Source organism: Dysidea avara, chromosome 5 (genome assembly GCF_963678975.1).
Source record: "Dysidea avara chromosome 5, odDysAvar1.4, whole genome shotgun sequence".
NCBI lineage: Eukaryota > Metazoa > Porifera > Demospongiae > Dictyoceratida > Dysideidae > Dysidea > Dysidea avara.
The window spans coordinates 3299407-3315587 of NC_089276.1; the positions used below are offsets into that span (position 1 = coordinate 3299407).

Genomic DNA, 16181 nt, shown 5'->3' on the forward strand with positions numbered 1-16181 from the left:
TGCTATTAGTTTTACTTTATGGATCATACAGTTGTTTTACACCGAGCTATCTATTTTAAACAGTTGAGTGGACAAGTTATGTAGTGAAGGTGTGATTACCGGCAAATTTTGCCGTATATCACGTTCACCCAGATGGTTAGAGACGTCATAACTTAACCAAACTTTGTATGTGACTTCTTTGTCGATGGCTGATTACTACTGTGGTGTGAGGAAGTTTAGGCTATCAATCGTTTGGTGTCCGAAGATGAAAACCTGTTTTTGGAGTCCAAAATCGTGCTCAAATGATGCAGCGACAGGAAACCTACCTCATCAATCAAACTACCAATGCTTTTAGGTGAAAGTTTACTCACAGAGGAAGGTTGAACTCCAGTATTGCGATAAAGGATCAAGGTTTCTGAGAGTTACAGCTCGTGATGTCGGATTTTGCAGATATTTCGATCGATTTCTATCCCAAGGCAATGGAATTTATTGCCACTGCAGCTATATTCAAGTGAGAGTTAGTCCAACATGTAACAGCAGTTAGCAAATTATTTTGAAGTCGAATTTTTACATTGGAAACCCTACATTAGGAATAATTCCTACCATATGACCTATCAATCTCTGCACTTAGAATATTTGTTTAAATTACATACTGAATACCCGGATAAGTGCATAAAAAGGTTAGCTGGTTAAACTGTTCCAGTGATCATGCCTAAGTGTAATGACAAAAGCGTGCATATACAATGTTAATGTTATTATAGTGGAACCTGTGTTACGGTCACCTGGATTAAGCGGTTACCTCTGCATAACGGCCATGGACACGAGGTCCCAAATATTTTCCCATACAAATGTATGCATTGTTGTCTGCATTAAGCGGTCACCTGTCTAACGCGTATAACGGCCAACCAAGAATTCGCCTATGAATCACTGTATACATAACTTTCTCCTTCATATAGCGGTCGCTACCTTTTATGGTGGCTTGTTAAGCCAACTGTCTGGCACTACAGCACCGTTTCAATTAATGCACAATTATCACACTTCCTGCCTTTCAATCAAGAGTACATAATAAAAATAGGGAGGGAGAGTGTCTAACTAGGACACCTTCAGCCAAAATCACTGCGTATTATAGAGCATCCACACATTGGTAGAGCAAAGGCTTTACTTTATTCAACACCTATCAACAGATCTCTATAGTCAGTAAAAGTGTTGATTTGTTCAAAGATCATTGTCTTTTCAATAATACACAGTGATTTTGTACAGGCTGTATTGGCAGTTAGACACTCTCTCTCCCTATTTTTATTATGTACTCTTGTTTCAATGAATACTATATAATCTATCAGGCTTCATTGCTTAAACGTATTCAATAGCTATAACCAACATTCATAACAAGCTCACCTTGTCCTTTCTGCACTAAAGTATTACTGCATTGCGGTTGGCGCGAGCCTCTTAATAATAATCACTCATTTATAACGGCCATAGCCACTAAAATGCTGCTGACCACCTTATACAGGTTTTTTCTATAACAGCCACCTGTATATAAAGGCCAGATATATCTGGTCCCAAGGTGACCATTATAGACAGGTTCCACTGTATTTGCTTTACCAGTTAGGCACTGAACACACTGATAGAACACTAGTTGCCTACTTTCTTATTGTAGAATAGTTTACCGGTCACCACGCGTACGCGTGCCAACCTTCCACAGTACAACACATGTGCTGGAACACGAAGAAACGGTAAGCTTGAGCCTGAGGGTGAAGTGAACTCCTTTATGACTCAGTCCTGAATCCATTATAACCGCCTTATCAGCCTAAAGGTCTCTCGCCATTACCGGTGTTACAACAATCGTCACGTGATATTATTTTTGTTTCCGGTATTACGTAATTTTGTGGTTGAGTAAGTCTGTACATAACGAGATTGATTCACAAGTAGGCGGGTCTGTAAAGTAAAGAGCCTAGGGCACGTGAGAACGCTAATACTGAGTAGTCTTAAAAATCGAAAACTCGGCTTTAAAGAAATCTTTTGTTTCCCTATAAAACTACTGCTCGTGCACACCATGACAACACATACACTGCCACGATGATGCAGTCATTGTAAGCTAACTGCGCTTTAATTGAAGTACGCTCTGTCTGGTGGAAACTCCACCCATTTGTTTACGATTCATTTGAAAAGGAATGAATCGCTAGATTGGAGGAATGAAAGTCTGTTATCTGATATTCGGTATATTGCCGTGGTGCACTTTAAGTGAGTGATGTACGTATAGAGGTCTAATATGTGTGTGTAGAAACCGTATAAACTTACTTCCTGACAGTTTTATCTGCGGGTTATATAGTGCGGGTTACCCGCTCACGCCCAAGTTCATTCACGCAACAATAGGCCGTTAATTGCCACTGTCCCTTCCCTTCCAAAGTAACCTGGCAGATATTAGAAGCACGTACAAAAAAAATCGCCTACTACCGTCTACGGTCGGCGGATGGTTATGTTATATTTTCAGGACACGCCCTAGTTACATACATGGAGGAACAAGATAATATACATACGGGTCAGTAGTACCATGCACTGATGCTACAGATCAATCTAGAGTAGTCAGTACAGGAACCCTGGCAAGGCTTACACTAAAGTATTAGACCCCTATTTGGTGATTATTAGTTTCTCATCCACTGCCTGCATCCTTCTTAGGCCACCCACATGGTAAGCCATTACTTACTCTTGCATGCTCAGAAGAACATGTAATACCAAACCATCATAATTTGCATTGAAACTAGATGGCGTTTTTTTTTTAAATTAATGCTACAGTGCACTATACATCGCTGTTTTCCTTGGCAAATTACTGCCGTGGATTCTGTTTTTCAACAGTCAACTGAAATCCCGCTATGATTAAGTCGATAGAGCATGATTGCAGCTAAAAACCAATGTAAATTTGTGCAAGGAAAGAAAGACGATTTGGACAAGGTCTGTACATTAGTGTATAAATATAATAATGGTCTAATGGTAATGCCCTCCTGCCCGCATCATAGTAATTAGAAAGACTGGATGAGAAACTAATACTCACCAAATTGGGGCCTTATAGAAAGAGAAACAAGTTGATGTAATGCTACTTCTAAAAACCAGGCGCCCATGCAGTTAATGCTATCCCATTCTAACTTAATAAGCAATTAATCAACCATGTATATAATTCATGCTATTGCTATTATTAATTCAGCTGGATAATTAAATTTTTAAATACTGTAATTTAGTGTATTTCATAATTCATCAGTTATTTTGTAATTCGGTAACTACGTTGCTATGCACTGCTATGGAAGCGTAACTATAACAAACCACTTTAAACCTCAAATTACGCACAGGAGTATCTTCTCAACTGTTTTATAGTGTGTCTGTCATGTTTTCTCATGCGAATTGTTTAGAGAAAGCCTCGAAACTGCCTTTAATTTTCGTTCGTGTAAGTACAGGTAGCCCCCTTTCAACTCGAAGGATACGCTATCTCTGGTGCCTTCAGCGTTGTTTTAAAGTTGTTACACGGCTATAAGACGGAAAGGGAAGACTGTTCATGAAGTATATGAAGAGTCGTCATACCCGTATTTCTAACCACCGGGAAGAAACCACCTCAGAGCAAAGTTTATGTGTATGAAAGTTTAGTACTAATTTAATTTAGCTTTCAATTCTTACATCCTGGCTACTTTTTAAACCATTTAACAATTTTGCTCACGTGAATGTGTATAGACAATCATAGATAGATAGGTAGGTACACACACACACACACACACACACACACACACACACACACACACACACACACACACACACACACACTCTTTTTTTAAAACAATTTCAGTAAACTGGGCACACGCCTGGTTTTAAAAGTTCAGATCAGGAGACCTACTAGATCTGGGGGAGGCTCTAGAGTTAAAACTTCTATATGAGCAGGACACGGCACTGCTCAAACAGTGATCTTACAGTCTTCTTTGCAACAACAGAAGTACTAGCCACTCGAGCAAGTGTAATAAATCAATTCACAAATCACGACACGTGTTCACCAATTCTGTTATTATTCTCACATGCACACACGTGATACACACACAACAAATTGCAACATTCTACGCCCGTTGACCATAGCAAGCATGGTCAACAGTGCCTTGATTACATAGCACATACGATATAAATCAACTTGAGTTAAAGTTCATCTCTGAGGACACTCTGCAACCACTTTCTAGCTCTCTGAGCTTCTACTCTTCTTGGTGGCTTGGTTGAAGGTTGCAGGTCTCTTGGTGCTGGAGACACCACAGTTGACTCTAGAGCTTCTTAAAGAAGTTTTGTTCATCTGCTTGAATACAGTCAATCTCCAATGTGTAAAGGTGAGTTATGGGACATCGAAGAGTAGTAGTCTTGTTTCCCTTTGATGGAACACGTATTGTGGCTCCTCTGACTAGACCATCAGCTCCCCTGATGGTTCTTTCTACTCTGACCAAATTCCAATAACCTCTCAGCTTGTTATCATAAACATGATGTCTCCTTGTGACAGCTCTCTTGTAACTTCACTTCCCTTTGCTGTGTCTGTGACAATCTCTCAATGATAATAGATACTCATCATGCCACCTTTTCGAAAAATGACTCAAAACTCGACTCAAATGTTTCATCCTTTTAGTCAACACATCATGTGACACTAAAATCTTCATGTTCATCTCATCGTCCCATATGTGACCAAGTGAGATGGCGTAAGTGGCTCTTTTGTGTCATCGCTAGAGATGTATAACAATGGCCTGGAATTTAGGATCATTTACACCTCAGTGAGGGTAGTTAGGAGTTCATCATATGACAACTTAGCTCTGCCAACTGTCTTCCTGAGACATCGTTTCGTAGATTTAATTATCCTTTTGAACAATCCACCCCACCACGGCACCTTCTCAAGGTTGAAGCACCACTGCAAGCCAATGTTACTACTGTACTGTTTGACATCAGGGTGGGTCAACACAGAATGTATGATTTTATCAACAGATTTGAATGTATTCCCATTGTCAGACACCATTCTTCATGGAAATCCCCTTCTAGCTGTAAAGCGCCTAAAGCTTTGCAAAAAGACATTAGCTGTCATGTTTGGAACAAGGCCAAAATGTACAGCTCTTACTACAGTACACATGTACAGACATATCCATACCTTTCTCTCTCCCCCTAGCCCTTAAGTCTTGGCAAACAGCAGTCCAGCAAAATCAACTTCTTGTATCTTGAACTGTGGTAATGGAGGGGGTTGTCGTGTAGGCTGGGGTGACCCTTCATAACGCCGGCAAATCAAACACTTCAGCACATCAAACACTCCAACAAATCTGTCTTACAATTTGTCTTCCCTGAATTACCCAGTACTTTGACCGCACTTGGGTCAGAGTCTCCTTCACTCCATTGTGCATAACACGTACATGGGCGTCCCTTATTATTAAGGCTGTTAAGTGGTGGTGCTTAGGCAACAGTGCAGGGTACTTAGTATAGTATGGTAAATTAGCATTACCTAGCCTACCCTTGCACCTCCACATCTTGTCACCATCAGAGAATCTTGTCACCATCAGAGAAAAACCCAAACTGCTTCTTCCACATATCAGTGTCCTTATCCTTCTCAGAAGGCCTTGTACCTCTATCACCCACTTCTGTCACATCAGCTGCACTCATCTCTGTAGACACAGAAGTTTCTACTTCCTTAATCTTAGACTTCAGTACCCATACGAATTTGATCACATAAACTGTAACTCTTAGCAAGGTACTTAGTTTGCTGCAATTCTTGCAATCAATCACGCAACCCAAATTAACTATCTCATCAGGATTTAGCAGTGTATGTGTGACATCACCTTGTGGGTGAACAAGCCAGTTTGGTCCATGTCTCCAGAGCAAACTCTTACTCGATTCTGTAGGAGAGATACCTCGGGAGGATATTTCGGCTGGATTTTCCTGTCCAGGGCAATGTCTCCAACGATTGGGTGGTACCAGCCTTCGAATTTTGTTCACTCTATTTTGGACAAAGGGTTTCTACTCCTTATCCATTCTAGTAACCCAATACAATGCCACCTTCAAATCAGTAAAACAAGTGATCGAATCAAACTTCACTTTATTGTCAAGTGCAACGAGCACATTAGAGATAAGGTTGGCTAGGAGCAACGCGGATAACAATGGGCCTTATCCGAAACTACATGAAACCATACAAGTGCCGTATACTATGTTTTATGAATGCTATACTTTTGTTTCATTTCCGCGTCGCGTCTGTGATATTTTAGCTGGGAGTGTAGTTTCTACAGGAGCCTATTAGAGAACGGTGAGTTGAAAGTATAAGAGTAGCTCTAGCTTTGTGAGACATAAATATGTTGTTTTGCCATTAAAAATGCTGCGGTCTAAGATGGCAAAACCCAGGAATAAAGATTAGAAGTTGGGTTTTATGATAACGTGTGCTAAATAGCATCGACACAAAGGACATGTTATTGTGTTCAATCTACCATTCAGTATTGTTTCAATTAGCCTACATGCTTTTTCATTGCCTGTCCTAATGGCAGACTGCCATTTTACGATACATTAAACAAATCTATGGAAGTTTCTAATTAGCGCACGCAGCGAAATAAACCTACTTTGAGGCATCATTCCTGGGTTTTGCCATCCATATGTTGTGTCTCATAAAGCTAGAGCTACTCTTATAGGACTTACCATTCTCCCATAGGCTCCTGTACAAACTACACCCCAGTTAAAATATCACGAATGCGATGCAGAAATGAAATGAAAGTATAGCGTTCATAAAATGGATAGTATACGACAGTTGTATGGCTTCGCATAGTTTTGGATAAGGCCCATTCTAACCTGGGAATGGTGATCCCTTTGGCTGGACTAACTCTAGTCTTAGAGACTACAAACTCTACCAACTTCCCAGAACTAGTCTCTACTCTAGTATACACCATAGCAGCTTACGCTTGAGACCAAACAAATCACATCCTTGAATGTCCTGCTCTGAGCTCCATAAATAACATCGTGGGATATTCAACACTGCACCTTGAAAGTTTGATACTAGAAGTCCCAACCAATCTTACTCACACACAAATCTCGGAAGAGCATCTTAAAAAACAGACACATACCCCAATGGGTCATAAAACCTGGAAGCAATACCAACTATGTTGCGCTTTGTGGCTTCAGCACTCTTTCCAAGGATAGCGAACTCATTGAGGTCAAACACCAGACAGTCTTGCACATACGTAGTTCCACTTCACCCCCAGTATCTTCTGCTCTCCTTCTTGACTCTCTTGTTTTCCACCTAAGAGATCCTTCGTGTAAGTCTTATCATCTTCAACAACATTGTGAGATTTGGTTGTGTCAGCTGCTGCATATGCCCTGTCTCACTCATCTGGATTTGTCGTTCAAGACTACTGGAATTAGTCACAAATTTTCTGAGATTGAATCTTTCCTCAGCCATTATCTTCTTAGACTGAGTAATACAGTCTTTTTAAATGTCTACACTTGCAATGAAGCCTTTGTAATTATTAACACTTGTGACTTGTTAATGCACATGCACACAATAGGGCTATGAATTATAAGAGAGACTCCATTATTTTTGTATCAGTTGTTGAATTTCTTGTATTAACAGTAGTTCAATATCGTCCTCGTGACAGAATTCCTATCAGCTGAAGACTCTATAGTTTCATAAATCCATGTATCATCCGTGTAGCACAGGCCCTGTGCATGTCCACCATGAACCTTTCTCTTTCTACTTAATCCCTCAGGCATAATTACCTATATGACTCACGTTTTTGTTGTGGTTAATAATGTTCCGGTGTGTCTGTGGGTAGCTGCCAGGACTTCCGCATTGTTTGACCTCAACATTCCAATTAAGGCACACCAAGATAAGCTTTAGTTTCGCGTGCCAACACCGCGTGAGATTTCCTACACGGGTAACAAGACACAACAAAACATACTAATACACAATCAATTACTCGCCTTCCAGGCCCCATGCCAGCTAGGTACCAAGGATTTCATGCGATGGGTTAATAATATTGGTGAGTTACAGGTAGTATGTCATAGAGTCACCAGACAAATCTATCCGTAGGTCGTCGGCTCAAAGGACCATGAAATAAATCAATTCACAAATCACGACTCGTGTTCACCAATTCTGTTATTATTCTCATGCGCACGCACACACACACACACACACACACACACACACACAGACGTGATACACACATAACAAATTACAACACTGACAAAATGACCTAAACATCCAATCTCAATAGAAATAAGATCAGCAGTTAACCCAGAATGTTGGAGGTAATAAAAGAACCATACTGATCTTTCTTCTGGGCTCTTGCAGCCAATAAATGTTGCTGGGTATTAGTGGGAATTGTTAGTTCAAACAAGTGGATTGAATCATTGGAAATTAAAACCAAGTCAGGTCTACTAAGGGTGGTAGAAAGATCGGTAGGGATAGTGCCAGGAGGACTAGCTAACACTGGCAAGATAGCCTGGGAGGCCAGCGTAAAGCTCAAAACATTCAGGTAAATGCTATTGGAGTTCATGAACAAAAACCTGCAAGAATGAATCATATCTCCAGGTATACCTATCCTGATCAAGAGCAACAGAACAAGCATCCAGTCAAGATATGATTCATTGTGGGTTGGGAAGCTTGACAGAGAACACATTAAGGTTAGTAATGGTGTTCCATCTGGCCAGGTTCATAGGAGTTGGTAGAGTGTCACAGCCAGTGCATAGCAAGAAGGATAGTTGTTTCTCAGGGAGACCATATATCAATCTCTTCCACAAAGGACAAGCTTGTTCCAGGGTGACAATATCTAACAATTTATTGCATATCTAGTCTTAATTATTCCACTCACCCCGAATCCTAGGATAGGGTCTAGTGAAACTGCAAAAAATTTGGCACTGCCAGAATGTTAGTGGCTCCAATCAGATTATATTGAATACCAACTATTAATCTCAGAGTTAGATCACCTAGGTTGTATAGGTCTCTCAGTATTCCACTATTGGAATCAGTTGTTTGGGTCATCTTTCAGGCTCCAAATGGGCCCTACAATCAGTAATTCAACAGTCTGCAGATATATATTGGATATTTATGCTCATAAAGCAATCAGTTGTTCTCAACAAATCTTTTTGGCACGTGATTGTGCTGATTGGAACATTTAATTTGTCTTTTGCTGGTTTGTTTGTGTGTTGTACTGTAACTTTATTTTATTTTTATAGCTTCCTTTCCATGCCTATGCTGTGCTTTTTGCACATCAGTATAGTCACATGTATCCAAGGTATATGTAATTGTGTGTGTTTTTGATACCTTAATGATGGTTTACACTCTTTCCATTTCAAATTGATACCCAACAGAATTATATACTTAGGGGTCATCCATAATTTTCAGCATTTCGCAAGCGTACAGAGCGTACGCTGGGGGGGAGGGAGTAAATCCAATGCGTACGCTTTTTAATAATGTTGATATTAGTAGCGCTATATAAAAATAATTCTAAATAATTTAGCATGCGCATACAATTTCAGTATCACGATGGCGAAATGTGAGTTGCAGCTCGAGGCAAGGCAGTTTCTTCTTGAACTCGCTATGCATCCAGATAGTGTACACAATTCACCAACTAATCATTACCAGCATTTCGTGAACGCCTTTGTTGTGACGAACGATACGAAAATGAAGAGGGCAGATGCTGTGAAGCGCGCAAGTAGAGTGGAAGGAGCGAGTTGTTTACAGCAAAGAGCACTATGTGGCAGCACTGAAAAAAGCTGCGCAACACTTGAAGTGGAGCAGGACAAGGTGTATTGATCCATTTTTCAAGGTACAATATATAAACAGGCTATAAAACCACATAGCTAGCTGTGCATTAGGTATGCAGGTAGCCATGACTAGGCCATGTTAGGTAATAGCCAGGATCGCTTTCAGTAAAAAACTGTTTTCACTGTACTAAAAGCACGTAGCTGTACAGTACTAAATGGCTAGATTGATAGGTTTAGCACTATTTCATACATGCAGGATTGTAGCTTGCCAGATAGCCGGTTTAATTTATAGAAGTAGTGTTTACAAATAGGTGACTTGCACAATGTATTGAACGACAGCTACCTATAACTTGTTTTCTTTGCAGACAAGCACAGTGAATGAAGAAACTGTAGCAGTAGAAGACGACGTCAGTAGTGGTGCTGAAGCTCATGATAATGTACAAAGTGTTGTAACTCAGCAAGTTAGTACAGGTGTTTCAAGCTGTAGTACTGATGATAATTTGATGCATTATATTGAAGACAGCCAACAGATAGCCATTTCTGTGATGTGCACATTTCCGTGATGTTTTTACCAGTGAAGCTGACAAGGAGTGCCACACATGCCTGATACACAGTGGAACTAGGTCACGAGAGGAATCAGAATCTACTTCACAGTCAAAGAAGTCCAAAGTTGAAATAAAATGTCTTGTTTATGGTGAAATTTATCCCACCAAATACCAGCTTCAGAAACACCAGACTGAGCAAAATTACAAAATGGGAAGGGGAAGACCTAAAAAGAAATAAGTATATGACTGTCACACAAATTCACACATGTAAATAACTTCTTGTGTGATTGATCTGTCTGCATTTCCTACAGTGTAAAAACAGCAACAATAACTCTTAAAAACAATTTCATATGTGACATACACACATACATACATACAACAATTCATGATCGATATCAACATTTTTAATAGTACGTTTTTAGGTGGGGGGAGGGGGTTATGGAAAAGAGTACTCTCTGTACTCTTGTGAAAATGCTGAAAATTATGGATGACCCCTTACTGTATTTGTAAAGATTTGCTGGTGACATTTGATGGTTTCATTACTCGACATGTCTATACCTAGCCAGACGGTTTGTATGGGGGTGGGAATAAACTGTCTGGTCACTGTTGCATACTTTCTGTGACCACTGCTAGAATGTTGGCAGTGCCAATCAGATTGCTTTGTGGACTCTGACAAAAACAAACACCATTTATTCAAATTCTTAGTGTAATAAAGGACTGAATGTAGATTACAAACTGTTTTTACGAATATTTAACACCGCCATGGGCTTAAGACATTACCAGTACAAATTTCGCCTCAGTCTGCTCACAGAGGTGACTGGCACAATTATTACATCATCCTTGCATGTGTTCACAGAAAGTGTGCAACAGTGACGACACGTTTCCCCACACAAACCATCTGGCGCATGAGACTAGTCTATATCTTGGTGAAAACAGTGAAAAGTTTCTACTGACATTGTGTCTCTTGCTTTAAATACAGTTCTCTTGGCAAAGCCACAAGGCTGCTTTACATTTTCATTTAAATAAGTATGGGACATGCTTCCTTTCAACATTTGAAGGGATAGGCTATTCCTGGTAGTCTACAAGGCCTGCACTGTTGTTTTTCAGTTGTTAAATACCCATAAAATGCAAAGTGAAGCTAGTTCACAAAGTCTGAGCAGAATCGCCACACCGTATGTTATACCGCCAATGAGAAACCACCTCAAAGCAAGGTTTACCTATATGTGAAAGTCTACTACAAACTTCATTTAGCTTTTACTTCTTAAGTGCAGGCTGCTTTTACAATTTAACAGTTCTGGTCGCATGGGTGTGTATGGATACACGCATGCACACACACACACACACACACACACACACACACACACACACACACACACACACACACACACACACACACACACACACACACATGCACGCACACACACACACACAAACACACACTTTTCGGAAAACAATTTCAGTAACCAGGCAGTAATTAGAAATATCACATGTGACATTAAACTACCTTTTGGAAGCTTGGTCATACATCAAATCCAGCATTTACAACAACAAAAAATGGTACTTTTAGCTAAAAGACCAAATATCAAATTTTAAAAATGTGTGTGAAGAAATGTGATGTCTTCTGAATAAACCGTACCTCACCAGTCATTTGACTAATAGGTACTACTAATGATAGCTTTGCCCAACTTCTCAGGAATGTTGTTCGTCAACTGAAGCAAACGGTTTACGGAACACTGGTATCCAAATTAGGGCTGAGCGATATTATCGTTTTAATGATACATCGTGATATTTTGAAAGTATCGATATCATGATATTTTGTTATTAACTATCGTGATACCATGCCTGTACCTTATGGACCTTATCCGCAATGATGTCAAAGCACAAAATGGCGGCCGATAGTGTGGGCACTTTTGTACAGAGGCTATTGGGAGAGATGGCGGTTCGCTATGTTAACGTTTACATACTGCAGAAAGGGGCAAGGTGAGGCATACATACTTAATTACAAGACAAATGCACGTGGTTTTGCGTCGATAGCAAACTTAAGTCTGGTTTCGTCTGGTGGGACTATTTCGCATTGCCACATCATGCTAACTAGCCTTTTACCTTTATTATCCAATAGTTCCATGTCGTGAAATCTGCAAACAAAGCTCATTTTAGTGATTACGTACGAAATTCCCACACTAAACACAGCCATTTTGTCAATTATGATGTCATTGCGGATAAGGTCCATTGTCATTAAAAATCCATTTGTTATGCAGTACTAGGCTAAGAATCCTTGTAAGTCATAACCTGGTTACCCCTACAGAGAGGTGTGAACACCATAACAACCTCAAAGCGTGTGTTACAATAACTGTTACTTGGCTAGTGGAATACTGAGCAATACACTATGTAGCACCAGCTATGATTGACTTATTTGTAAGTGTCATGAACTATTCAGTATCGTGATTTAGTGTCGATCGTGATACTAAAATGGTGGTATCGCTCAACCCTAATCCAAATTGCTTGAAAATTGTAATAATGTTTTCCTAGCTGAAACTCTTATTTACAAGCGTATGCACTTAACAAGCGTACCTACAAACATTATAAGCACATGCGCTTAATGACCAGATTCTACAGTAGTGCAATTAATAGTTATCATACAGTTTGGTAGTACATGTGCAATCATGAAGGTTTGGGTTTTTCTGGCCAAAATGTCACCCAAAAACCAGCTTCACCATACCATCCTGGTGCCTTGGCAGTATTGGTTAGGTTTAACCAAGCCCAAAAGTGTCTTTAGTATGACTCTAAATGCTTCCAATAGATTGCTACAAATTTAAAAAAAGAAATAATTTAATGGAATATTCTATTGACTGACTGACTGCCTGCCTGCCTGCCTGCCTTCCTGCCTGCCCTGCCTGCCCTGCCTGCCCTGCCTGCCCTGCCTGCCCTGCCTGCCCTGCCTGCCCTGCCTGCCCTGCCTGCCCTGCCTGCCCTGCCTGCCCTGCCTGCCTGCCTGCCTGCCTTCAGACAAGCGTAAGTTGATAGCATTGCTTCTGCCCGACAGTTGCTTTTGTCATACCGCAGTATGCGCATCATGGTCAACTTAGTCCTCCTTTGTGTCGCATTTCTTTTTGCTGACAGCCAAATATGTGGTATTTTGATGGCTTCCCACATAGGTAAATGGGAATTGTCCATATTTCTGTGGTGATGGCAGAGGCACATTTCCTACTGTTCTTCGTTCGTAATTCTATGAAACAGGCTGAACATAGCTGAAAGCAAGCGTAATGGCCACTTTACTTTCAAGTCAGTAATTGTTAATTGGGAGGCGTGTTCAGTCAAAAACATACCTCTGACACCATCCTTTCTTTAGATGCGGTATGCATGGGTTCACCGGTCCTAATAATGTTACAAAAAGTAAACAAACAAGTATATGTAAGGAAGAATTTTAATTTCAATTAGAGATCATAGAAAAAAAGTTGTGAAGTAATAGAGGTCACCTATACCTGCAGATATACTAGTGGACATTTAATCCCTAATTCAGTCATGGGTACAGGGAATAAATGTCCAATAGTATATCTGCAGGTGTAGGCAACCTCCCCTGTTTCCTTAAAAATTTTTCCTATACTAAGAGTGAAGTAGGGCTGCAGCGATAAAAAGGGGTGAAACAAAGAAATAGGTATTACAAAATATCTATGTGGGAAATCCCTATTTTTGCATTCAACAGATATGGTAGTAACATGGCAATGCAGGGATTTTTCCACATCAAAAGTATAATGGTAGTAACCAAGAATATTGAATGGCATGTTGCCACATGATTAATGACTGTGTAGAATAGCACAGATGTTTCAGTTTACACAAAATGCTAATTTCAAATGTGTACGGTAGCAAGTCTTTGTTCACTGAATTTTTATGATATTGTTCAACCAATCAACCAAGTAATCAACAGCTATTGCAAAGAAAGTGTGGGACCCGAGATAACTCCAGCTTGCTCTTGAAAGCAGTAACACAAATGAGTGTATAGCCACACATTTGGGGATCCACTTGGCAGTTCCAGAAGTCTACCATTAGCTGTTTTGCTATCATATTTTCACTTGATTTAATGGCTGAGTCCAGCAACCATAAATGTAGGCAAACAATTATTGAAATATCTGTTTTTCTACACAACAGGTACTATGCCATTCACAATACTATTTATATACTCTTGCTATGTTGTAATACTGTTATTCATATATCTTTTCACTACTTTTTACTGCTGGAACCTTACTGCATTCTTTAATTAATTATACTAATTGCTTATAGTATTATCTTATTAGGCTATAGTGTCATACTAGATGCATACTACAATATTTGTGTGAGCTAGCTTTTCTAAATTGAAGCAGTTCGGTCACACGAATATTTTCAGGCTTGTGCTACATCAATACTTTAGTGTTTAGTGGGTTGGTAGTGTTCTGTTGTATTTGCATGATGGTGACTTTAAAGAGGTGATTTGTCAGTGAATTGTTTAAGTGTGAAGCCATTCAAGTTTATGATGTAATCATAAACAATCATGTCATTGTTAAGGAGCATGTGTGCCATTATGTGTCAGCCTTTGTATATCTGTCCTTTTACGAGGATTGTAAGCCAGGTGAGGTAGCTTAGAATGGCCCCTGGGCTGTCTAACACTGTAGCAAAGGTGATGCATTATAGTAGAAGGCATGATTATCTTGTTCTGTCTTGTTTGACCTTCATTATATGTGACCAGATTTTACAGAACCGAACCAAATCGCACATCAGGCAAAATCAAACTTACACCAACAGTGGATAGCTACACTATCGTATATATACTATCATTATATATAGTAACATTGCTGTGCCAGCTGGCAATACATACAAAAACAAATGATCAGTTGTTTGTCTAGATCACTGTTTGAATCAGCGATTAACTGCTTTGTAGTGGCCATCACCTGCTAGCTGTTTTGATCAGCGTTAAATAGAATTGTCGTACCATTTCTAACACCTCCACGAAGACACCCACCCATTATACGGTTGTCTCTGCATACAACATGGATTCTATTCCCGGTGAGTGCGAAGCCTTAGGCCTTGTAGTTTTCTCAAACATTTATTTATTCACCACCTTTGATTTCACAACTTTTTCACCTGGGTGTTTTGAAGGTCGCACCCATTTTATACAGCTTGGCTGTTTTTGTGTGGATTCCACTAAAAGGAGATGAATGGAACTCTAGTATACAAGTTACATTCATTTGCATAATGTTGTTTGCTATAGCCTCAAAGCCAGTTTATGGTTGGCTTTGGGTATATAGATTTTTAAAAATACAAAAAGTGGTGAAACCCACATAAAAAAGCCAAGCTGTATAAAATGGGTGCAACCTTCAAAAACGCCTGGGTGAAAAAGTTGTGAAATCTGCCATGAAATGGCTGCATTGATGTGCATTTACATAACGTTGTTTGCTATAGATGGGTTTAGTGGGAAAGAGTGGTCACCTTACATAACCTAAAAATCATGTGAATTATATGTCCGCCATTTTTGTAGGGCAAAACCGTGAAGCTTGGCATGAGTGGATGCGTGTTCAGAATGCTTTCCAGTTGTTGTGCTGTTATATACACGCCATGAGGAAGTAAGAAATGTGGAATTGAGCTTTGTGGATTCTTCAAAGACCTGGAGAGAAGATTATCTTAGTGAAGTTTCGAACATGGCTAGCTATATTAAACTTCAGAGAGTTCACGGACAGCTGTGTTGGACAAGGTATTGTGAACTCATTTCAATGCTAGACAGCTAGCTAGATTCTTGTCACTATTATTTCAACTCCGTGAACTGATTTAAGATAGCTAATACTAGCGTATTTGTTTGGCATCCTCTGCGCTGGCTGGTGTGCCATCAGGCTATTTATTCCAGAATACCTACATTCTACCAAGAGAACATTTCATTTTATTTAACACAGTGAC

At 39.8% G+C, this 16181-nt stretch overlaps 1 protein-coding gene across 2 annotated transcripts in view; it reads left to right on the forward strand.

The window, feature by feature from the left end:
• Positions 1 to 2099: 2099 nt before the first annotated feature.
• LOC136255729 (uncharacterized) overlaps positions 2100 to 16181 on the forward strand; it is a 172953-nt gene continuing 158871 nt past the window's right edge. For both annotated transcript variants that reach the window (XM_066048564.1, XM_066048565.1), the window contains exon 1: positions 2100 to 2220. In XM_066048564.1, coding sequence (XP_065904636.1) covers positions 2172 to 2220 — 49 coding nt within the window. In that variant the 5' untranslated portion in view covers positions 2100 to 2171. The remainder of the gene's footprint in view (positions 2221 to 16181) is intronic.